This window comes from Octodon degus, unplaced genomic scaffold (genome assembly GCF_000260255.1).
Source record: "Octodon degus isolate 3935 unplaced genomic scaffold, OctDeg1.0 scaffold00245, whole genome shotgun sequence".
In the NCBI taxonomy this organism is placed as follows: Eukaryota; Metazoa; Chordata; class Mammalia; order Rodentia; family Octodontidae; genus Octodon; species Octodon degus.
Genome location: NW_004524821.1, coordinates 647,170 through 673,365, shown reverse-complemented (window position 1 = coordinate 673,365; position 26,196 = coordinate 647,170). Strand labels below are relative to the sequence as shown.

The window sequence follows — 26,196 nt, the reverse complement described above, 5'->3', positions numbered from 1 at the left end:
TACAATATCACCCTTTTTGTAGATTCGCATGTATGTAGCCAAAGGAACAACCCCATGTTTTCTAAAAGGCCTGGAAAACATATACCGGGTTCCCCTCCTCTTGCCCTTTGTGTTAGTCATTTTGGCAAATTACTGGAAGATGGCGGTTCCGGCCGAAAGGAAGGTATAAAGCTGTTTTGAGAACATATAAAATACACATTTTGAACGGGTATCAAGAACTATGATGATTTAGACATTTTTATTTCTCAGGCTAATTGAAGTAATATTTGTGATATTTCATTCTTAGCTCGGGTTTCCAACAACTGAAAAGTCAATTTTATTATACATTAGACACTAAAAAGAAGCTTTTCAGCTTTTTTCAACTGTTCATATAAAATGGAGCCAAGCAAGCGAATTTTAACTCTTGAAAAAGTAGACTATTGTATGCGTTTTTATAAGCGGTTTTCCTCTTCCAATCTGGCAAGGTTAATACAGAAGGAAGATTTTTCTCTTAGTCTAACAGAGTTCTAAACCTCGTGTGTGGGGTGGGGGTCAGCTTTCCCCCTAAGAGACGTTTGTCAGCGGAGCAGTCTATGTCCCAGGGAGAGAGCCGCGCTGCTTCCATCTTGGCTGCTGTACGTCCCATGGCATGCACAGAACAGTCTATAAAACAGAATTAATTGTCCAGACTGAAGTGTCAGTAGTGTCAAAGTTGAGAAATTGTCCTAAGGTATCAACAATTTTTCTCATTGTGTGCAGTCATTTCTCATGTGTTTATTTTTACTTAGTTATTTTGCCTTTCTTTTTTTGCTTAATTTTATGGGGGTTTTTTTTGTTGTTTTTTAACTGAGAATCAAACTCAGGACCTTGTGTTTGCCAGGCAGGTGCTGTGCCACTGAGCTATCTCCCCGGCCCTTAACTTTATCTTTTTAAAATTCCCACATTGGGGCTGGAGAGATGGCTCAGTGGTCTAAAGCACCTACTTAGAACAAGTTTAGCAAAGCACAGGGACCGCGGTTCAATCCCCCAGCACCACATGCCAGCAAGCCCCACCCCCTGGTGGGCTGAGCTGGCCACACACACACACACACACACACACACACACAAATAAAAAATAAATTAAATAAATAAATAAATAAAAGACAGGGGCTTTAAAAAAAAAAAATAAAATAAAATTCCCACATTGCTGCCTTGTTTTCAACATTTTTTTAAAAAGTATGTTTTTCTTTTGGGAATTGAAAAGGAAAACAACTGTATAATGTACTCGATATCTGGTGGTTTGTTTTTGCATGGTGCTGGGGCTCAACTCAAGGATGCTCTAGAACTGAGCTACATCCCCAGGCGTCCTTGTTTTTTATTTTGAGAAAAGCACTCCTAAATTGCCCAGGTTGATCTCAAACTTGTGATTTTCCTGCCTCAGCCTCCCAACCAGCTGGGATTACAAACATATGCCACCATGTCTGACTAGGTGTCTGTAATTTTTAAATTATATTTGTATAAAAGAAAGAAAAAAGGTTGGGATGAAAAAAGCCTAGGACGGGGAACTACCCGCTCGGGCACCCCTCCTGTCCCCCTCTTGGACAGGAGCTTTCTTTCTCTCAATAAATATATTCTGCTAAAAAAAAAGAAAAAAGCCTAGGATAAGACTTGGGGGTGGGGCAGGGAATGGAATGAGGAAGGTAGCTAGCTTTAATGACAATAGTTAAGCAGCAGGGCTGCGAGACACACACACACACACACACACATTCCTGCACACTTACTATCTCAAAATCTGCCTTTCTAGAATTTTCTGAATTCTCAGCCATCAGATCTCAGTAAAGTCCACTGGAAAAATGTTTGTTCTAGGACTTTATAACACCTTTTCAGGAAGAGAGACGTGCATGGTGGCGTCGCTTAGTATCTGGCATAAAAGATTGATATCAAGGAGTACCAGAAAGTAGGCTAGAGAGAGGGGCAGGACCCAGACTGGAGAATTCCTTGTGTGGGCTTTAGGGACTTGAACTCTGGAGAACAAGCAGCAGGTGCATTCAGAGCCTGTATTAGGTGGGACTGGCTTGGCAGCAGGAATTGAGGTAAAAAGCCTGCCATACTGCCCAGACAAATAGTGAGCTTGTGGGGAAACCAGGAAACCAGAGTGAGCAGGTAGCTCAGAAGCAGGTGTAACAGACCAGACACTGGAGACTGTCCTTCACTGTCACTGAAGGACAATGTAGTTTATGACAGCAACCACTTTCCATTCATTGGGATGCCTATTATAGATGATGGATATATGGTCCTGTAGTATTCTGCTTCTCTTCCACAGATATATGCTATTAGCTTTCCAACTGATCACAAGGTTGCATTCCTGTCAGAGGTTGACATATGACCAAGTTTTCACTAAAATGTTACACATACACACATACACACACACACACACACACACACACACACACACACTTAATAAGTTTAAGGGACTTTTCCTGGCTTCCTCAAGGTGATGCTCAATCCTGGATGCTTATCTTTAGAGGGAATGAGTTACAGAAGTTCATGGCTATTACATTTGAAAAGATGTATGTAATGCAAGTCAAGCATTAAGTATCTAAAAGAAATTTGAAAGTTTCGATATATCTAACCTCAGTATTGATGATCAATACCGCCTGATCCTTGAGCACTATGGGCTAACATTGATGCAACTTCAAAGCTGTATATGAAGCAGAAGCACAACCCTCCTTTGGCTCAAGACCAGGCTCCTATTGCTGGGACAATCTTGTGGGTGTGTCAGCTCTTCCACAGAATGCAGCAACCCTTGCGGCTCTCCTAGCAGCGCCCGACTGTGCTGAGGATGCTGGAGGCAAAGCCTATAAATTCACCATTACAGCAGGGTGGCCAGAGTCCTCTTGAGTTCAAGGTTGTCTACCACAGGGCATGGCTTCAACAGGTGAACCCCTAAAGGGTGTTCTATAAGATTGTCCACCCACCGGGGTCCCCATAATATTTGTCAGGGCTGTGCCTATAGGATGTTGTATTTACAGATACTTTGTGAATCATTTGGTTCAATCTAGGTAATTGTGTGCCATATTAAAATATGCTAATAGGGCCGGCCAAATAGCTCAGCGGATTAAAGTGCATGCAAGCAGGCACCGGGCTGGGGGTTCGATCTCTGGGCCTGCCCCTGAGGCCTGCTGAGAAGGCAATTGAGACTGGGCATGGTGGCACACCTGTAATCTCAGCTTTTGGGAGACTGTAAACAGGCAGATTACTACAAGTCTGATCTAGTAGTGAGACCCTGAACACCCTGTACAGCCTGCCCTAAAATACAAAAATTAAAAAAAAATTTTTTTAAATCTCATGGAGGAAAGTAATTATTAATTTAAAAATTATTAATTTTGACAAAAGTCTTAAGCTAGGTAACAAAATCATTTTATTTTGATTTATAAACGCCTAAGTGCGAAAATCCTGTTTATTGTTTCCCCTATCCTATTGGATAGGTTTCTTCCTTTTTAAAATACAGCCAGATCTGGAATGTGTTGGTCAACGCCCACATGTCTGTTAACCGAAGTCTTATTTATCTTTGGCTGTTTTAGTAGTTAATCTAGTTAAATCCTACTAATACTTGTATTTCCTTATAAATTGTCAGGAAGGTGTGTCTCCATAGCTATATTAATTGCATGTGTAGATAACTGAAAACTGAATTTATTAGTTTTCTGACTCTGTGAAACTTATTAAGAATATACTTAAAGTTATCGTGGAGCTAACTGGCTTTTGAGAAGTCTCCACTACTGTAGTGTCCACTTGTCTACCAAATGTGAGGGTCATGAATAAAACGTTTTATTGACTTGACTGTGATGCCATCATCAAAAAATGTAGTAAGTTTAATAAGTATAAGGAGAAATTGGGGCCCTCAGTATTGATGATGGAAATAAGAAAGTGATGCAGCGGTGCCGCTGCAGTGGAGATTATTGGTGGCTCCTTTGAAAAGTTAGACGTTCAATTGTATACCTAACAATTCTTTTCCTAGATATATACCCCAAAAATTAAAGCGGGAACTTAAACAGATACTTGAACACAGATACAACAGCACCATTAACAATAGTCAAAAAGCAGAGACAACCTAATAACCACCAAGAGATGAATAAACAAAGTGTGCTATTTACATACAGTGGAATTGTAGCATGAAGAAGGAAATTCGGGCATATGCCACAACATGCATGAACATTATGCCAAGGGAAATAAGCCATCATACCGAGTGAAGTAAGCCAGCACAAGCTAAGGAGTGCCTGGTTCCACTTATGGGATATACTTTGAGCTATCAAAAAATCGAGAGACAGGATGGTGAAAAACAGGTGCTGGGAAGAAGGGAAAGGGATGTTTTTGCTTAGTGGGTGTGGGATACCCTCTAAAAAATGAAATAATGAAAGTTTCTAAAAATTGATAGTGGTGCTGGTGGACAACTGTGAATGCATTTAATGTCACTGAATTGCACACCTAAAAATAGTTCAAATGGTAGCTTTAGATTTACATGTATTTTACCACAATTTAAAGGAGCAGGGCAGGGAACATAGAATATAGTGGTTGGAATGGGACGTTTAGAATTCTAGGCTTTTAACATGAATTAAGGTTATAATAGGGCTTGGGGGTAGCCAGAGGATAAGGGGCTGAATAGAATGGAAACTAAAGATCACTGACTGGGGCAGTGTGGCCAAGTGGAAGAAGACTTCTTGGATGAGCTGTGCACTGCGGCTCACATGACCAGCAAGCCTCTCTCTCTCTGCAGCCCTGCTGACGTGGCACTAGGGTCTCCCACCGGCATCTACCATCCCTCCTCTCCAACTTCCTTCAACCTAAGACTGTCCCATGTCACCCTGACAACATAGGGATGTTCTATGGAAGCATGAAACTCAAGAGAACTCTCTAATCACTGATAATCTGACCAATGTATCACAAGGGCTTTGAACACTGACATATTTTCCAGTCTTTTTTTTTGTATTTTAGGGAAGGGTCTACAGGGTGCTCAGGGTCTCACAAAGATCTGACTCCTAGTGATCCGCCTGTTTACAGCCTCCCAAGAGCTTGGATTACAGGCGCCACCGCACCCAGCCCCACACTCAGTCTCAGTCGCCTCTCAGCATGCCCTGGGGGCAGACCGAGGGATCAAACCCGTCCCAGTGCCTGCTTGCAGGCACTTTAATCCGCTGAGCTCTTTGGCCTACCCTTCTTCCATTCTTTTTGGTTCTGGTTTTCACATAGTTGTAGTAGTGCATTTGCATTCTGTCATTTATCTTATCATTATAACCATTTCCCCGTATCATAGGATGCTATATATTCCTAGTGTCTTGGGCTCTCTGCTGTAAGAACTAAAACTGTAAGTAGTTGTATGATGTTCAAAGACCTTTTGGGGAGAAATATATGAGCAAGGGCCTGAGGAGGAGGAGGAGTTGGGGAAACAAGATATTTTATAAGTCCTGGCAAATATGAGGCATTAAAATTCACACTTGTGGCCTTTTTCTTTCAGTATCAGGTGAAAATTATAATTCTAAGTATTGTTCACAGAAACTGTTAATGTGAAAGATACTAAGACTGGAAAATAAAATATTTGCCTTTAAAAAAGCAAAACTATATAATTATGTAAACTTTTCAACATAGTAATCGTTATGTACATCACTACTGTTTGACTCAGATTAACTTAGAAGTTGTATTTGACTACAACAGCAGTTCCTAGTGGTTCTAGAAATACAGATAATACTTCATCAATTAGCAGATATTTATCTTTAAACCACTGTTATACTGCAAGCTATTGTTTTCAACCGTGAAGAAAAAATAAAAACAATATTGATGGCCATCTTAGATGAAGAAGTGTTAGGGATTTGGGGTGTGGTACAGCACAGGCATATCATGTTTGAGACCCTAGATTCAGCCCCCAGCACCTGCCCATACTACAAAAAAGTCTTAAAGCTGAATTTTGTAGAAGTCAACATAAATGATGGGACATAATCTTTAAAATCCTTAATGCAGAATTAGGGTACTCTCTAGCTTCTACAGCGTTCCTTTTTCCCTGTAACTGTTCAATAATAGGAACAAAGACTTCTTCAGGTTTTATATTTCCAGGACCCATTGAGAGATTCTTGAATTATTGCAGATTTCAAAACTGCACTGACAAGGGCCGGCGGTATAGCTCAGCGGACTAAGCGCTTGCTTAGATAAGCGCAGGAGCCAGGGTTCAATACCTGGCTCCGCCTGCCGCGCCGGCCCCACCTTCAGGTACGCTGAGCCAGCGATGGAGTCTGGGCGCGGTGGTGCGCGCCTGTAATCCCAGCACTTGGGAGGCAGAAATCAGGAGGATCACTACAATGTGGGCTATGTAGTGAGACCCTGAGCAAAAAAAAAAAAAAAAAAAAAAAAAAAAAAAAAAAAAAAAAAAAAAAAAAAAAAAAAAAAAAAAAAAAAAAAAATCAAAAAACTGCACTGACAGAAAAGTGTATTTTTTTTTTTTCTTTTCTGTATTTAGGACAGGGTCTACAGGGTCTCACTACATAGATCAGACTCGTAGTGATTCTCCTGCTTACCACCTCCCAAGAGCTGGGATTACAAGCACGAGCCACCATTCCCAGCCTCAATCACCTGCTCAGCAAGCCCTGGAGGCGGGGCCAGCACAGAATGGGGATGGAACCCCAGCCGCTGCACTCTGCCTAAGCAGACGCTGTAGTCCTCTGAGCTGTCAGGCCGGCCCCAGAAAAGCGTATATTTAAAGAAAAAAAACTGTTGTATATAATTTGCTTTGTGTGTATTATTTCATCATTTTTACTGTAGAAGAAATGACACAGCTCTTAAAGCTTTAAATTTGTTGATATTGTCAGCTGTTCCTCATTTAAGTGTTCGTTATTACTGAATAACAATAACTAATAGAAAAACTAAAATATCCTTTATAGAGAGCCTAACTCCATATATATATTATATATAAATGATTTCTTGCACCCGGAGTCATCTGTATGTGTACATACATACACACATATGTGCTTATCACTTCCATCAAGGGAAAGTGTAGTTAGAAGACATCCCTCACCACCTGAGAAAAAAGGAATTAGCTTCCTTGCTGCTACAGAAGAAAACATTATTTGTTTAATGCCTCTATTTTAGCACAGTGAAGAGGAGCTGAGGACTGCTGCCAGAGATGTAAGCGCACTCACAGTGAAAGAATAAGAACCAATAGCACAAGTGGGCGTAATGGCGCACACTGTAATCCCAGCACTTGGGAGACTGAGGCAGGAGGATCATTGCAAGTTGGAGGCCAGCCTGGGCTACAAAGTTAGCTCAAGGCCAGCCTGAGCTGCATAGCGAGATCCTGTCTCAGAAAAATAAGTAAAGAAAGAAGAAGGAGGAGGAGGAGGAGGAGGAAGGAAGAAGAACCAGTAGCATACAGTTTTAAAGTGCTTTTGTTTAATGTTTTTCATTAAGTTGGCACATTAACAATGAACATTAACTTTGGCAAGCACAAGGACCAGGGTTTGATCCCTGGTCCCGCATGCCACGCTGGCCCCCGCCCCTGGGGTGCATGCCTGCAATCCCAGCACTGGGGAGGCTAAACACAAGGGGATCACCATGAGTCCAATCTGTGTAGAGAGACCCTGTACCAGATACATAAAATGAAAAAATAAAATGAACATTAAATACCATTGTACAGTTTGCAGAGTGCTCACACATAATCTTGCCCGCCATGAAGCAGCAACAGTCTATTGGTTTCTACCAGGGTCACATACAGATTGCTCCAAGGTAGAAGGTGGCTCTCATTATTTTATTATTTTATTTTATTTTAATTTTATTTATTTGTGTGTGTGTGTGTGTGTATGTGGCCAGCTCAGCCCACCAGGGGGCAGGGCGGGCTGGCATGTGGTGCTGGGGGATTGAACCGTGGTCCCTGTGATTTGCTAAGCTTGTTTTTTTTAAGTAGGTGCTTTAGACCACTGAGCCATCTCACCAGCCCCTCATTATTTTAACGTAGTCCTAACGTCAGGAACTGAACCTCCGGGTGACTCTCTTCCTTGAAGGGTGAGAAACCTCAGTAGTATACTATGGACAGATCTGCTTCCCAAAGATGAGCTTGGATTAGGTGAATTCAAGAAGATGCATGTGTATAAGCACCCATTTATTCACTGACAGTAAGACATACAGCTGCAAGAGGAATCATATTCATGGTGGTAGGTGGGTTCTCTTACAGGTCAATTATCTGAGAAGCTAAAGTTTGTGTTTGCAATTATTTGTTATTCGTACACGTTCGCAGCACGTCATGCTTCCGTTCCTGCGGAGAGCTGGGACGTGCACAGCTACTTCACAGTTCTCTTTTCTTCACCTTCCTCTCCCTACACACCCCTTTCCATAGAAAGCTGAATTTTTTTTTTTTTTTTTTTTGAAGGGTCCACAGGGTGTTCAGGGTCTCACTGCTAGATGGACCTGCGAGTGATCCGCCTGTTTACAGCCTCCCAAGAGCTGGGATGGCAGGCTCGTGCCACCACTCCCAGTCTCAACTGCCATTTTAGCACACCCCGGGGTAGGGCCGGCACAGCAGGCCCAGGGACTGAACTCTGGGCCTCTGCACCTGCTTGCAGGTGCTTTAATCTGCTGAGCTATTTGGCCGGCCCAGAAAGCTGAATTTTAATCAGATAGTTACTTGGTGAGATGATTTGAAATTCTTTCCAGGGTGTGACTGTCTAGGCTTGCCCTTATTTGTGGACCTCTTACATTCTAGGACCAGAGCACCTAGCACTCAGATGGGTAGGTGACATTTTTTTGCTATTAATCACTTTTTGATGTTCCTAATACTGATAAGCCTAATTCCTAAGACAGTCTTTCTTTATGAGCTAAATGAACTATCTTGGGTATTCTGGGGACCACTCCACTGTTTCCACATCTCAGACAAATAACATTTTGATTTTTAAGTTTAATTCTTCAAGCCTAGTCCAATTTCCACCTTCTTAATAATGCAATTCCTTCTTAAGAAAAAGCAGAAGAACATGAACTTTAACATTCAGCACTCATGGTAGGGGAGTTGGGGAAGGTTGCCTCAGTGTCTTTTTGTGTATACTTGGGCAATTAGTCACAATTGTTCTTCTGTGAAATAGCTTAAAGGGTGTTTTGAGATTCACACCAGTTAATATGTGTAAAACAGTCCACATAAGTACGGAACATCTAACAGAACTCAGTAAAGTCTAGCTACTAGGATTAGAAATGGCCATTATTAATGATTAGATGTGGGTGTTACTATGTTTTAAGGAGGAGGTGACTGAGGCTTAAAGGGAAGTGGCAAAGAAATTCCTGTGTTCCTTCTAGAGTTTCTACCACTCAGATGGGTAGGTAATGTAACTTTTTCACTATGAGTCATGTTTTTATGTTTCAGAGTAAGTTAACTTATTGTACATATTTTGAGGAATTGTCTAATGTTTTCCACACAATTCACCATAACAGTTCAGTTATTTTGGTAGTTTTTTTTTTTATTTGTTTGCTTTTGTTTTTGTTTTTTGTACCAGGCAACAAATTCAGGACCTTGCACTTGCCAGGCAGGCACCTGTGCTGCTGAGCTATATCCCCAACCCATTTTGGTAGTTTTCTTCTGAGCAATTTGACATACTCAAGAGTTCAGTTTCAGGTATGTGGTGACACATACCTATAAACTCAGCATTCTGAGAGGCTGAAAGAGGAGGATCAGTAGTTCAAACCCAGCCTGGCAAATTAGGAAGCCACTGTCTCAAAATAAAAGGGGTTGTGCGCTGGGGATGCCTGGGTTTGATCCCCAGTACACGCATACACAAATTTCAGTTCCTGGTTTTGCCGCACTTGAGTGTGAATTCTAGGTCCTATCTTATTATTCGTGTGACAAAACAAGTCATTTAGCCTTTCTAAATAAGCCTGCTCTCTCGCCTGTAATGTGGGAGCATAATAGTCCCTTATGGTTGTGGTAACAAATATTTCATGTCCTAAATATATTGCCTGGAGCATATATTTAGTTTTCAGTTTACTGGTATCAGCTAAATAAAGTTACCTTTTATTAAGTTGTCATATTATCCAGAAACTATTTTTTTCCATAATTTTATTGAGAAACAAATAGCAATGAGACAGTTTCAAACCAAATTGGTAGGACAGATTCAATAATTAACACATTGCATACATTCTTCCTAGTGGTTAATTGCTGTACAAGATGCAGACATGATATCCTATTTACAAACACTATTAGAACAAATCCCTCTATTCATTAAGAGAATGTAACTATATATCTATCCTAACCACTTTGAATACACAGATACAAAATGGACATTCATCTGTATCCCCTTTTTTTGTTAAGTTCCATCATTTAAATATTATAGGTGTGTAAACTCAGCAAAATATTCTAAAAGAGTCCCGTAGCCCATAATAGTATTGGGTCTTCCGCTTGACTGGCAATGTCAGAAATTGTTGACCTGAGTCCCCTACAGCTCAACATAACAGCATGGGTTTACTTCTTTTTTTTTTTTTTTAAATTGTCTTTTTTTTTTTCTTTTTTTTTTTTTTTTTTTCTTTTTTTCTTTCTTTCTTTCTTTCTTTAGTGTGTGTGTGTGTGCGTGTGTGTGTGTGTGTGTGTGTGTGTGTGTGTGGCCAGCTCAGCCCACCAGGGAGCGGGGCGGGCTGGCATGTGGTGCTGGGGGATTGAACCAGGGTCCCTGTGCTTTGCTGAGCTTGTTCTTAGTAGGTGCTTTAGACCACTGAGCCATCTCACCAGCCCCGGGTTTACTTCTTATACTTCGTTTTTATACTTTTCTGCTGGATGGTTAGGACCAAGGTAAAGCAGGACCTATGCAACAAGAGTTGTAGCTTTTGGGTCTGATAAGGTCAGTGAAATCCCCTCAGGATTTATCCTGAGATCCTGTACCAGATACTATTTGCAAAGACCAGTCAAAATTTTAATGTAATTATGTATTACTGTTTTAAACATCTTAATCATCACAGTAAAATAAATTACTGCATAGATTTTTTTCTGTTCATCAATATCATGACCATATTTTATAAAACAGATATATAAGACTTGATTTGAAACTTGACATGTTACTAGGGAAAACCTTTGTGGCTTTCCCAAATGTTTGTAATTAAGTATGATAATATGTGTGGGAAACCTAGTGTCTCTCATGACAGAAGACCGCTGGAAGGAGGTGGAGGTGGGGGAGAAAGTGACAGAGACACCCTTAAGGAAAGCTGGCTTCCTGTTTATCTGCACAGTTATAGTCGTGACAGAAGGGCGGTCTCCTGAGAGTTCTGTCACTGACTGGACTGTCAGTAGAGTTAAAATATGAGCCGTGGACTAAGGGTCAGGCAATGCCTTGTCTTCTTTTCAGATGAAACATCATGCAAACTATGGAACTTATCAAAAGAAAAAGAAGCCCTTCCCATAGTTACGAAAAGGAACACGAACAGCTGAGCCGTAACTTTACAGAGCTCCAACTCAAACAGGGTAATTTGTGGAAATGTGAATTTTTTTCCAATACTAAACATTAATGTATGACAGTTGTAGAAAATTTAGAGGATATAGACAAGTAGAATGTAGAGGGAGAAAATACTATATATTTTACACTAAGAAGAGTATTTCTTATATTTTAGATATATTTTCTGTCTTCTGACATAGGCCAAACCATGTGTAAGAGGGTGCAGGTGTTAATTTCTTTCAGTCTGTTATAACACCACTCTGCAGCGTAATTACCGTCAGCTCCCCTCAGTAGAGAGCACATCCTAGTTTTAGTGGTTTCTCCAGAGCACCTTGCTTTAAAGCACCTAGTGTAGGGAAGGCAAAGCTTTACCTCTTCTCTTTTAGTTTTGTTTTGGGTGGGTTTCTTTCTTTCTTTCTTTTTTTCTTTCTTTCTTTCTTTCTTTCTTTCTTTCTTTCTTTCTATCTTTTTTTAAATGGTTTTTGTCTTTTTCTGGCCTCAGGAATGGAAATGTCAGATTCATAGGAGAAAAGCATACAGGTTTATTTGCTCTAACTTCTTATCCTTCATAATAAGAATGTTCCTTAGGGGCCTGCCCCTTAGCCCAGTTCTTTAGGTGGCTGCTTCAACAAAGCAATCAGGCTCAAGTTGCTGTGGTTCAATGCCCACAACTCAAGCCAGGCAAACCTGCCCTGAAGGCATTTGGAGCAAAAAAAAATGAATGTTCCTAGAGGATTCTCCTTTCCTACAAAGCAGGATGCACACTTGTAATCCCCGTATTCCAGGAGGCTAAAACAAGAGGACTACAAGTGTGAGCCCAGCTTGGCCAATACAGCGACTTAGAGGAGAGGGAACTTTTCACTTGGGAATTTTATCTCCTACTTTTGAGAAACAAAGTTTCTTCTGTTCTTGCAGTCAGAATGATATTGTGCCTGCTTTTTTCTGCAAGTGGAGAGCTTATTCTTTCCATAAGGATCGAATCTTGCCTTTTTTGAAGTCAATGCTTTACTTTCCTTCAGTTTTCTTTCACCACTTCCTGTGGTCTTTCTTGCACCATCTTTCCATGTGTCTGGTGTAGTAACAGTACCAAGTTTCTTTTCACATTTTTTGCACACCATCCTTGCGCCCACTAGTCTCTTAGCTCCAGAAGCTCCGGTAGCTTGAAAACATCAACACAGTCAAGAGTTTGGTTTTGAATAGATAAAATTGAGGTCTATAGTAGACATCCAAGTGAAAATGTCCAACAGGCTATTGTGTATATGCCTGGAATGCAAAGCAAGATAGAGATACAAATTTGGGAGTCGTCACTATATAGCTGATACTTACAGCGTTAGGACTACATGAGATAATCCAGAGAGCAAATATAGACAGAAGAAAAGATCAGAGCTGGGTGCAGAATTCCCTTGGTTATTGATTACAAAGGTGAAGTATCAGCATAAGAGTCTGATAAAAAGTGGCATGCAAAACAGGAGGAAGACCTTCTGAACTGATATTCTAGAAAGCAAAGGATAAAGTATTTTAAGAAAAAAGTATGAACAACTGGGATAGATGCTTGAACAAAGGGGATACAGACGAATGTCCATTTTGTATCTGTGTATTCAAAATGGTTAGGATAGATATATAGTTACATTCTCTTAATAGAGGGATTTGTTTAATAGTGTTTGTAAATAGGATATCATGTCTGCATCTTGTACAGCAAATAACCACTAGGAAGAATGTATGCAATGTGTTAATTATAGAAACTGTCCTACCAATTTGATTTGAAACTGTCTCATTGCTATTTGTTTCTCAATAAAATTATGGGAAAAAAATTTAAAAAATTAAAAACAAAAGGCAAGAAAAAAAATGCCTGAATAGATATGTAGAATGGAGATTGTCAAACACCCATTGGATCTAGCAACATGGAGATCACTAGACTAGACAAGACTAGACAAGAGGTGTTTCCGTGGAAAGTTAAATAGTTCTCAAGACAAAGTGTCTATGGTCAGAGGACTATAGTTTCCAATACGGTTGAAAACTTATTGAACCTGAGCTCTGAGAAGTACATAGGAAAAGATGATTAGAAATTAGAATGTTTGAAATTTACCAGGGAGAGGCTCAGGTTATTAATAATAGAAGGTCAAGGGAATTCATATGGAATGGGTGGGAGGGGTAGGTTAGAAGATAGGTCGATGGAAATTAATTGGTGAAAGGACTGAGAAGTCAGGGTACTGACTGGAATAATCATCTCCTGGAATATTGAAAATACCAAGAATCATGGCAGGATTAGTTGAACGACCATGGACAAGTTATCTGACTACTTGGTACCTCAATCTTCACCCCTTTTGTGGGGATAATAATGGCTCCCACATTTACTGGACAGAAGTGAGGATTGAGATAAATGTATCTTAGAGGCTTAGGACAATACCTACCACATGTTAGGAGCTCAATGAAATAACAAAGAAATGGACTAAAGTCAAACTTAGGTCCCTAATAAAACTCAAATTTGAGCCCCTAGTAACATTTTCAAAAAAAGATACACTTATCTTTTAACAAATGAAAAATTCAAGGCTGTACAGCAGAAAGAATATCTACTGCTTTTGAGTACCTTTCCTCACTATTTTTTGTTGTTATTTCTCAAAGGCTTCAAACACCCTGGAGAGATGGAGAAAAGAGTGGTGGTATTGATGCAGCTTATTCTAAAAATTAATTTAAAAATCTAAGCACTCACTCAACAGCCCCTAACAAGTTATTTGCCTGTGTTTCCTTTAACACTTTCGTTTGTTATTTATTCCCAACAGAAGCCCAAATAAAAGAATCTGAAGAAGTGCTGTATGAAGAAGGCTTGTCCAAAATAGCCCTGAATGGCCCCAGTGAGCAGATTGCATACCTACTGATAGAAAGAAGTACATTCTTGGAGAAATCGGAACTTTCAGACTCCAAGTCAGAATCTCAAAAACATATGAGCAGTAACTTACAGAAAGAATTGCCTCAGGTATTGCAAAATTGAATAAGGGCCAGTTTAAAATGTGATTATTCATTTAATCATTTATTCTTTCAAATATGGGGGAGGGGGGGAGTTGGCCAAATAGCTCAGCGGATTAAAGAGCTTGCAACCAGGCCCAGGGCCTGAGGGTTCAATCCCTGGGCCTGCCATGCCAGCCTCACCCCTGGATGGCAATTGGGACTGGGTGTGGTGGTGCACCCGTGTAATCCCAGCTCTTGGGAGGCTGTAAACAGGCGAATCACTATGAGTCTGATCTAGTCATGTGACCCTGAACCCCTGTAAGACCCTTCCCTAAAATACAAAAAAAAAAAAAGTTTGGTGGCTAATTATTCCAAAAAAAAAAAAAAAAGATATTATTCCTAATTACTCTCTCATGGAACTTTAATACTACATTTTTACAATCTAGCTCTTCATATCCTATATTTTAAGAGTAATTTTAAAAATTTCTTTAGGAATCAGTATTAACTTGTTGATAATACATAGTCTAACCTCATAAGATGAATTAGACTATGGGATTCTTTTTCCTAATATAAATTCATTGTCTTTTTTGATATAAGTTCACTTTTATTTATGCAGATTGATTAATGTAAGCTCTATTTCTTGATTTTAATAAAGGAAAAATTGATCAAATCCATTATTCTCTGCAAAAAGAACATCAAGAACCTGAACAACAGGACCCCAAAAAATCTGAGTATGAATTTAAACAATTGTAACCCTTTACTTAATAATAGCTAATTACAAATTGACTTTTACCTGAATTTGTCCAAATACGTTAAAGCATGTATAGATTCTTATTGTAAAAAGATCAAATTATGCAGAAACACATCACCAAAGTTGGAAAGCAAGAAAATAATCAATCATCTAATAGTTGATTTTCACTGAATGTATTAATGTTTAAATAATCAATACATGTTATGGACTAAGAAGGTTGAGACAAGGGGATTGCAGGTTGGAGCCAGGTGGGCAATTTAGTGAGATCTTGTGCTTTAAAATCTAAGATAAAGAAAGGGCTGGGGATGCCGCTCTGTGGTGGAGTGCCTGTGCAGCACATGCAGCGTCCGCGGGTTGATCGCCCGATACCACGACAGAGTAAAATCACACTGGGAGCTGAGGATATAGTTCAGTGGTAGCACAGGTGCCTAGCATATACAGCGCCCTGGATTTGATCTGTAGCACTTTTTAAAAATGACATTTGGACTATACATACTTCTTCACAAATATATTTAGATTGCCTAGCTGATAGGGCCGGCCAAAGAGCTCAGCGTGCGCTTGCTTAGGAGCCAGGGGTTTGATCCCTGGGCCTGCTGTGCGGACCACCCCCCTTGGGGGTGTGGGGGGGCACACTGAGAGAGCAATTGAGACTGAGTGTGGTGGCGCACACCTGTAATCCCAGCTCTTGGGAGGCTGTAAACAGGCGGATCACTATGAGTCCAATCTAGTAGTGAGACCCTGAACACCATGTAGACCCTTCCATAAAAATACAAAAAAAAAAAAAAGAGAATTCCTAGCTGGGGATAGTGGTTCATGCTTGTAATCCCAGAATTCAGGAGGCTGAGGCAGGAGGACTGATGTGAGTTCAAGGCCAGCAAGGGCTACAATGTCAGTTCAAGGCCAACCTGAACTGCATAGTTCAGGCTTATAAATAAATAGATCCTCTTTTGGAAATTTCTTTAGAATCTGTATCACATGATATCAAATATAACATTCGCATGGGATTTAATATCTTTTTAATTTTTTACTATTTAATAAATAGTTCTTTCGATGAATGCAATCATTAAAATTGTTCAGCAACATTCACAGTTATGGTTTTCCTGATTGGTCTGTAGTCTTCAGTAAGTATAAGAAGTTATTGTACGGTATCTTGCCTAAACAAGAAGTTATTGTATGAAACATCTGTCCAACTAGTAGGACTGCATTGATGCGTCCATCCTTTTCAGGATTGTTGGTGACCTGGGCATAGTTACCCCAGATAACCTTGCCTCCTTGTGCACAAGGCCCGACTCACTCACACTCGCCTTGATCACTATACCTTTGGTAGTAACACCCAAAGTTGTAGAAAGTGGTGATGAAGGATTCTTTTTCACACCAAGTATTGGCAGGAAAAGGTGGTTTTCGGCGCAGGCTGTGTTAAATGGGCCTTCTTAAAACGTAAGCCTCTTGGCCTAATGAACCTTTCCTCTTTAGGTAGTTTTCTTGTAAAGCCATCTCCAACAAAGCAGACTTTAGTAACCTTCTTCTTCCATGCCAGGCATCCTCTTCCATGCCTTTTTTCTCTTTCCAGTTCAAATAACCTTTAATACTTTTGTTTCTCCCTGGGCATGAACTTTGGGCAGAGGGACTTCCCGTTTTCCTGCTTTTTCTTTTCTCTTTTTTTGAGGGGGGGTGTATTTATTTATTTATTTTCCTATTTGTGTATTTGATACAGAGTCTCACTACACAGACCAGACTCATGGTGAGCCTCCTGTTTTCAGCCTCCCTAGCACTGAGATTATAGATCCCAGCCACCACATCCAGACTCTTGTAACTGGCTCAGTGTGACCTGGGGGCAGGATTGACAGCATGTGGGACTGAGAATCGAACCCTGGTCCCTGAGAATCAAACCCTGGTCCCCGTGCTTGCCAAAGCAGGCACTTTGTCTGCTGAGCTATCTTTTTTTTTTTTTTAATTTTTTTATTTTTAAAGAGAGTACAAAATAGTGTTAAAACAGAAAAAATACAAATGATACAGAATTTTACTAAACAAAATAATATGAATTTCACAGTCTGCTGAGCTATCTTACCAGCCAGGTTTTTGTTTCATCTTGTTGAAAAGTACTTTTGCACGGGACTGTCTCTGTCTAGCAGATAGGCAGGCACTGCCCCTGTGGAGTCTTTTCTTAGTTCTGTTGTTTGGTATTTCTCTTTTCCTGCATCTTGATGGGCTTCTTCATTTGTATTTTCTCTGAATGTTGCTGTTTATGACAGAGCTTAACCTTCAGGCCAATCATGTTTTTGCCTTCTTTGAACGTTCATGAGCCTCTCCACTGTTTTTCTCATGATAAACTAAACAGTACCCATAGAGTTTACGGTGTAATTCGATATATTCATTTTGTGGTATGACGACAGCTACAAAGCCAATGGGGCTGCCTCAGGCATGTGAAGAAAAGTCCCAACTTTAGTTAGGGTCTCACAGACACCCGAGCTGCCTCCAAGCAGTGGGAAACAGGAAAGAGTTATCCTCTAAAGTGGCTCAGTTGAAATTTAATGTCTTTATCTGAGGAAATAGTATCTACATAAGAATGTGTATACTAAGAATTTATCTTTTTATTTTTTTATTTTTTGGCGGAACCGGGGATTGAACTCAGGCCCTTGCACTTGCCAGGCAAGCGCTTATTCTACTGAGCCATCTCCCCGGCCCCTATCCTGAGAATTTAAGCATGAGAAGTAAGCAAAGTAAGGGAAATAGATACATTATGTAGGTAAAACTGTATGTTATAGCATTATTTTCAACAGCAAAACTGGATAGTATCCATGTATTTAAATGATTATATAAATGCATGTCTACTCTGGAATACGATGTAACTTTTTTTTATTTTTTACTATGTAACTGTAGAAAGTATTATTACAACGTCTATACAGCAATGTAGAAAGATATTCCTGATATGATACTAAATTATATTTTGTTTATTATTTTTTTTAAATGTATTTGGTACAGAGTCTACAGGGTCTCACTACATAGATCAGACTCATAGATCTGACTTGTAGTGATTCTCCTGTTTTCAGCCTCCCAACCCCTGGGATTACAGGCATGCGCCACCAAACCCAGTCTCGATTGCCGACTCAGCTTGCCCCAGGGGTGGGGCCAGGGTTGGCGTGGCACACTGGGGATCGAACCCTGGCCTCAGTGCTCTGCCTAGGCAGAGTGCTTTAGTCTGCTTTAGTCTGCTTTAGTCTATTTGGCTGATCCTTATACTAAAATTTAAAAAGCCAGAGAGAAGCTTTACGTAGATTGGAATTGTAGTTGTAAAAAATTTATGTTAATAAAAAATACTGCAAAGAAAATAGTAATCTAGAAGTATAGGATATATTCTAGTCTATAGAAATATAGAATATAGTAATATAGAAAATAGTAATGTTCAAAGTGGTTTGATATATAAATGGTATTTAGGGGCTTTAATCTCTGAAAAAAAATGTATGATTTTTATGTAATATTCTCTTTTGAGGATCAAAAGCAAAATGTAACTGTGACTAAATTTCTTATAAAGTCTTTGAAAATAATTGCAAAAGAGAGGCTCTAACTGATTTGAAACTTGTCAAGTATGTACGTGCTGTGACATTAAATGAAATATTTAATGTGAAAATATTTTGTATGTTGCATTTAAGGTATCATGAATAAGGAAGCTCATGTCTCTCACATGATATTTTTATGTTTGAATTCTTGTTTTTATAATTGTATAAACATAAAATTATATGTTTACAAGTAAAAACAAAAATCAATTTTATTTAGGTTAACCTAATAAATGTACATGAATAAAATGTTTGCTACTTTTTATTGGCTTTTAAACATTACAGAAAATGGTAAAATATCATACAAGTACATTTACCGCTTGCTTTATTACTAACAGTAGTTTGATTTCAGTCTCGTCATGAAGACCTGGATGAAGATAAAACATCACAAAACTGCGTAGAGGGAGATGCCGAGCACCCAGCGCACAGCGTGGGGGTGGCCCGGGCCGGGAGCCAGAGGCTCGCGAGCAGACTGCTAGCAAAGGACAAAGAACTGAGCCGCTTAGGTGAGCTGCAGCCTCGGGTGTACTTTTCTGACCACGTTTTTACCTTCACTGGTCTTTTCTCAAAGTGAAACATAAAAAAATGTAGAACATAAGTACACTGAGGAAAAAACTTTGCAGATAACACATAGAAGTCTAAACAACAGCGTCATTTTCCACAAGGTCCAAAAATTTTCACTGAAGCACAAGCTTAAAACCTACTAAAATGTTCTTAACTCATAAATGTACACCCTCACCACAAGAAATTCTCAGCACCCTAGATTCTTCCTTTGTTCTTTGTCCCTAGTTCTACCCAGGTTAACCTCCATCCAGACTGTGAGCTCTGTTTCTGAATTTTAACTATAAGGAATGTGCTTTTTTTTTTTTTAAAGACAGGGTCTCTCTATGCAGTCCAGCCTGGCTTTGAACTCACTATGTAGCTAGCCCAGGCTGTCTGCAAACTCGAACTGGTCATCCTGCCACAGCCTCCTGAGCCTGGGGTTACAGGTGTGTGTCACCATGCCCAGCTGAGTATGCGTTCTTTAGTTTACTTCTCTTGCTCAATCTTGTGTTGTAAGATTCATTCATGTTACTTGTAGCAGTTTGTGAGCTTGTACAGTTCTTACAATATTCCATTAACAAACCTTACACATTTTTTTTCTATTCCATTCTTTTTTTTTTTTTTTTTTTGTATTTAAGCCAGGGTCTACAGGGGCTCACTATGTAGATCAGACTCGTGGTGATCTTCCTGTGGTTTCAGCCTCCCAAGTGCTGTGATTACAGGATTGCACCACCACGCCCAGTCTGGATCACTACCTCAGTGCAACCCTGAGGCAGGGAGTCACGGCACACCAGGGATCAAACTCTGGCCACTGCGCTCTGCCTAAGCAGGCGCTTTAGTCTGCTGAGCTATCAGGCCGGCCTTTCCATTCCACTCTCGGTGGACATTTGTGCTGTTTCCTGTTTGGACTGTCATGACATGAATTCTCACGCTATGAATATTTTTGTACATATGTTTTGATGTACTCTTCTACATATTCCTAATTAGAATAAAATGGAATGACTGAGCTGAGTGCAATAGCACATGCCCATAATCCGAACTACAGGCTGAGGCAGGAGGAGCCAAATTTGAGGTCAGCCTGGGCATTTGGTAAAAGCCTGTCTCAATACTACAGGGCCTGGGGATGTGGTTCATTGGTAGAGTAGCCCTGGACTCAGTTCCCAGTAACACATCACACACACACACACACACACACACACACACACACACACAGAATTACTAGACCAAAGATTATAGATACGTTCTGATATAGCCTCCCAACAGTCACACACCATTCAGCAAGGGGGATTTGTCCTAAGAAACTGTCACTAGCAGTTTCTTGATTGTATCAACCTCCTAGTGTACTTAGAAGAACTAAGGCGAGTACAGCTTCACCAGGGAATACGACTTACAGGACCATCCTATACATGTGATCCGCAGCTGATTAAGCACCACTTTGCAGCACGAGTCTGTCATGGTACTCACTGAAGCTTTCCTCAGCAGTCCACAGGAGGTAGGCTTGGTTGCCTCTCCTGGTACATAGCAGTATTCAGCCTCGATGGCCAGCAAGGTTGGAGGCTCCAGAAGTTGTTGTTCACCTAGATATGCTGTTTTGTGAAGTTCCTTCTCTAGGCCTTTATATATTGTACTGTGCTTTATTTTGGTTTTATTTATTTGTAGTCATCTGTATTCTGAATACAAGCCTTTTGTTGGCTCTAAATGCTTTTTTCCGTGTAGATTGCTAATATTTCTTTAATCGAGTCATCTTTTATATCTTCTGGGTTTTCATGTGTAATGTCTTCCTTTCTTTTTTCCTCTCCTCTTTTCCTTTCTCCTCTCCTCTCCTTTTCTCCTCTCCCCTCCCCTCCTCTTTGGCTCTGCCTTTTTCTGCTCCCCTGTCCTCCCCTCCCCTCCCTTCTCTTTCCCTCCCCTCCCCCCTTCCTCTCTCCTCCCCTCCCTTTCTGTCTTCTCCCCTCTCCTCTCCTCTTCCCTCCTCATCTTAGCTGATGATCCCAGGAATGGTGCACACTGTGCAAGTTCTCTACCGCTGAGCTGCATCCCTGGCCATATATAAAGCCTTTTCTTTACTACAAGATTATTGGACATGTTTGCTCCTAGTTTGTTTGTTTAATACTTTTATGGTTTTTTGTTTGTATTTAAAATTTTGCTTTATCTAGAATTTAGTATAAAGCTTAATATTATTTATTTTTTTCTTGTACCGGGATTGAATTCAGGACCCTGCACTTTCCAGACAAGTGCTTATTCTACTGAGCTGTGTCTCTGGCCCCAAGCTTAAATTTTTTTAAAAAAAATTTATTTATTTATGTGTGTGTGTGTGTGTGTGTGTGTGTGGCCAGCTCAGCCCACCAGGGGGCGGGGCTGGCTGGCATGTGGTGCTGGGGGATTGAACCGCTGTCCCTGTGCTTTGCTAAGCTTGTTCTAAGTAGGTGCTTTAGACCACTGAGCCATCTCACCAGCGCCCCCAAGCTTAAATTTTTGAGAAGGATTTTTTTTTTTTTTCTGGCTCAGGCTCCCTTATGGGCAGGTCTGGTAAGGCAGGTGGAGCTGGGGATCAAGCTGCAGCTGCGGTATCCTGTGCCTGACTGCGTTTGCATGAGCAGGTGCTTAAACAAGTGAGCTAAACAGCAGGCCTCCTAAAGATTAAAATTTTTAATTATCTCTTTTCTATATTTAGATTTGAGATTAAAGGACTCAGGTTAAGTCTTTTTCAAATTCAATATGCAGGTTACTTTGGAATCATAAACATTTTTTAAAAAGCACAGTGGTGCATCTCTGTAATTGCAGCTTCTTAGGAAACTGAAGCAAAAAGATCACAGTAAGTTCGAGGCCTGCCTGGGAAGCCCATTAATGAAATGCTGTCTTGTGTAAAAGCAGCTGGGGAAGTAGCTCAGCGGTAGAACACTTGGTAGCATGTGTTGGGGACAGGGGTTCAATCCCAGTACTAAAAAAAAAAAAAAAGAAAGAAAGAAAGAAAGAAAGAAAGAAAAAGAAAATTCAAAGACAAAGAAGTTCTTCAAAAGTTGCTCATTATCACTAATCATTATCGTACTCCCCCACGCCCACCCCCCACAAGGGTGTTTTGCCTGTGAGGCAAACACTATACCCCCAGGCCTCGTTTTCCTCTTACACAAATACTTTCTTTTAGATTCTGCACGTGAAAAAGCTCAACTAGAAATCGGGAGTCTGAAAGCAAATCTGATAAAACAGAAAGAAAATGGTGAGTCATTCCAGCAGATATAGTAATGCATTAAATAACAATATTATATATATATATATATTATTCCTAAAGAACATTAACAATTAAAATAGTAAGTAGTACTACTAGTGTTGCTATTGCTACTATTGCTGTTACTCCTACCACCACTTATTGCCTACTGCATGCCCACACTGTACCTATGTTATCTGTAATCCTCAGAATAATTCCAAATAGTGATACTTATTCCCATTTTGTAGGTAAAGAAAGGGAGTTTTGTCAAGGTAAAGTGTGTTAGCCAAAAGCTACATCAAATGTTACAGCTCGTGTTTGAAACCTTCTGTCTGACCAAATCATACTTATTTTACTAGGATCACAGACTAGAACACCTTTTAATAACTTTCCATGTTTGTTCACTAGGAGGCCAATAGTTTTAGAATCAGTGGTATATTAGTTAATCTGACCTTAGCCTGGCTATCTGAAGATGCCACCAGCTATCAACATTATAATAAAGTCTCAGTATTTTAATGGTAATAACTATAAAATATATTTACCAGTTTTATATAATTCCAAAATTAGATATTACTTCCTTTTCAAAAATCTATGAATATAGTTATAAAATGAACACTGCTGTCTTAGTAACTGATAGGCCAAGCAATCAGAAAGCAGTAAAGATATAGAAAACTTAAAAGTACTACCAACCAATGTGACCTAGCTGATATTTATGGAAAACTACACCAGAATACACTTTCTTTTCATGTACATGTGGGACCTTGGCCAAGAGAGACCACCTGAGCCAGTACAGGAAATCTCTGTGGAAACTCTGAAATTACACAAATTCTGTCTTTCACAGTAATGGAATTAAACTGAAAATCAGTTACAGAGGGGCTGGAGAGATGGCTCAGTGGTCTAAAGCACCTACTTGAAACAAGCTTGGCAAAGCACAGGGACCGCGGTTCGATCCCCCAGCACCACATGCCAGCCAGCCCCGCCCCCTGGTGGGCTGAGCTGGCCACACACACACACACACAATAAATAAATGTAATAAATAAAAATAAATAAATAATTTTAAAAAAAAAGAAAATCAGTTACAGAAATTTATTTTTAAAATCCTCAAATATTTAAAAATTAAACAGTATGCTTCCTAATAGTGCCTGCCCTTAGAAAAAAATAATTTCAGCATATTTTAAAATGAATAAAATAAAAATATAGCATTCTCAACTTTTCTGAAATGCAGTTAATTCAGTATGTGAGGTGACTCTTATTGTATATAATGTTTATACTAGAAATTAAGAAATGGCACAAAATAATGTAAACTTAATATCACAAAACCCAAGAGGGAAAATTAAATCTAAAATAATTAGAAGATTGCCTGGCAAACTCAAGGGCCTGAGCTCATCTCCAGTTCCGCCAATAAAATAAAATAATCAGAAGAAAGGAGGTACTAACATCGGACTTAAATCAAGTAAAACTAAAGACAGGACTGTAATATAGCAAATCAGTGAACCAAGAGCTAGTTTTTCAGAACATTCAGTACCACTGATAAACTCCTAACTAGATTGATCATGACAGAAATACAGATTAACTTTGGTTAATGTTAATGAAAGAGAAAATATTTCTATAGACTAAAAAGATAATAAGTAAATATTATTAATACATCTGTGCCAATAGGTTTGATAATCCGAATGACATAAGCACATTCTTTGCAAAACAGACTACCCAATTTCATTCAAGAAGAAGTAGCCCTCAGGCTGGGGAGATAGCTGGGCAGTCTAAGCACCTGCCTGGCAAGCATAAGACCCGGGTTCAAGTCACATGCCCTGCTGGCCCTGGAGCTCCTGGTACACTCTGCCGGCCAATGAAACCAGGTGTGGTGGTACACACCTGTAATCCCAGTGCTGGGGAGGCTGAGACAAGAGGCTAACTACAAGCCTACTATTGATCAGTCAGAGTGTCTGGAAACCTTGCAGGTGTGTAGAAGACAGAAAAGCTAGGAAGATCATTTTCTCAGTCACTTAACTTTTAGAAGGTAAACTCATCTATTTTAAAAATTCCATGACCTACAAGTCTCTATTGCTAGGCACGCTACTCTCAGAAGATCTAATTCCTTAGTCTAGTGTAACAAATAAAGACTTGGTATTTTGTCTTGGTCAGTTGGTAGCGTATTCCAGGGCTGAACCTGAGGGTCAGGGTCTGTCTTGTGTGAAGCCACAGCTGTACAGACAGGCTAGGACTGAGAAGACAGCGGGGGATGGCTTTCCATGGGTTTTTAAGAACTATTCTCTCTTTTTTTTTTTTTTTTTCTTTTGGCTGGCTCAGGCTGCCTTCAGGGCGGGTCTAGTGCAGCATGTGGTGCTGGGGATTGAACTGCAGTCCCATGACCCTGACTGATTTTGCTCAAGAATGTGCTTTAGACAGCTGAGCTAACCCACCAGCGCCCCCTCCATGTGTTTTTAAATAAATGCCTCCCAAACCAAAACTTTGATCCAGATGAGCAAACTGTGTTCTTGTCTCTGTTTCAGATACAATTGACCTACAGAAAGCAAAAGAACATAATCAGAGACTGGATGAGGAAATTTTGGCATTAAGAAGCCGGGTTCGATCACTTGACTCAGAAAACAAAGCACTTGGAGAAATGGTAAGTGTATTGGTTAGGGTGCTGAAGACAAACACAATCAATGGAAAAATATATAATCATATAATTATACTTGAAAAAATTATTTATTAAATAAACTTACGGGATGAGAGATGCGAGAGTCTGCAGTGCTGTCTGTATGCCAGGAATCCAGCTGCTCCGTCCAAGAATCTGGAAGCCGCAGAAGAAGAGAACTGACGGAAATAAGACAAACCTCATACTGCAGCCCCGGGAACTCCCTGGGGAGCTGTCATTCGGGGTCTGTGTTGAAAGACCTTAGAGGGGCTGGTGAGATGGCTGGGTGGTCTAAAGCCCCTACTTAGAACAAGCTCAGCAAAGCACAGGGACCCTGGTTCAATCCCCCAGCACCACATGCCAGCCAGCCGCGCCCCCTGGTGGGCTGAGCTGGCCACACACACACACACACACACACACGCACGCACACACACACAAATAAATAAATAAATAAATAAAATTAAAAAAAAAAAAGACCTTAGAAAAACTGAAGTCTGATGTCCACAGGCAGTGACAGTAGGGAGACATGCACCCCTCAAACAGAATAAAACATTACAATACAAGTGACTTCTTCCTTCTTCCCATTGGTTGCATCCAGGTTGTAAGGTGTCACCCTTGGATGGGTCACCCACGTCAGCCTGGTTCTTCCCACTGTTTGCCGGCCCACGTGCCAGTTGTCCCTAGACACTTCCACAGATGTGCCCAGCAGTATGCCTTACTGATTTTCTAGTCTGTTAATCCAGTCGATCTGACAATTACCATAAATTGTCACAGTAAATTTAATTTAGTTCTTAGAATTTATTTAGTGTGTGTGCACTAACAGTCAGCAGCTGGAGTAGCACAGATACGTGTCACCTAAATTCCTTCTGGTGAAGAACTGATACTTCTGATTATGATACCTCTGGTAGGTGCCCCATCACCTAGGCATAGTCTGTTGGTGTTTATATCTTGTAAATTCTTAACTACAGGAGCTAAACAGTCACATTGTTATCATATGAGTCTAGAAGCTTTACTTTTCAATAGGCTTATAGTTAACCCACTTACCAAACACAAAATATGACTCTATTATTTGGATATGTTTGAGATTATTAACACTTAGACTCTTAGTGGTGTTCTCTTTACTTTTTCACCCCACCCCCATATGCTCTTTATTTTTTTTT

The 26,196-nt window shown here is 40.1% G+C and overlaps 1 protein-coding gene across 5 annotated transcripts in view; it reads left to right on the top strand.

Annotated features, from left to right (window-relative positions):
- The window catches only part of Ccdc30 (coiled-coil domain containing 30), a 128,630-nt gene that overhangs the window by 2,214 nt on the left and 100,220 nt on the right, over positions 1-26,196 (top strand). For 4 of the 5 annotated variants that reach the window (XM_023706221.1, XM_023706220.1, XM_023706222.1 and 1 more), the window contains exons 2-6: positions 11,313-11,428; positions 14,180-14,373; positions 19,003-19,156; positions 22,339-22,410; positions 24,909-25,024. In XM_023706221.1, the coding sequence (XP_023561989.1) occupies positions 11,323-11,428; positions 14,180-14,373; positions 19,003-19,156; positions 22,339-22,410; positions 24,909-25,024 (642 nt within the window). In that variant the 5' untranslated portion in view covers positions 11,313-11,322. The remainder of the gene's footprint in view (positions 1-11,312; positions 11,429-14,179; positions 14,374-19,002; positions 19,157-22,338; positions 22,411-24,908; positions 25,025-26,196) is intronic. The other variant, XM_023706223.1, reaches the window with a different exon arrangement.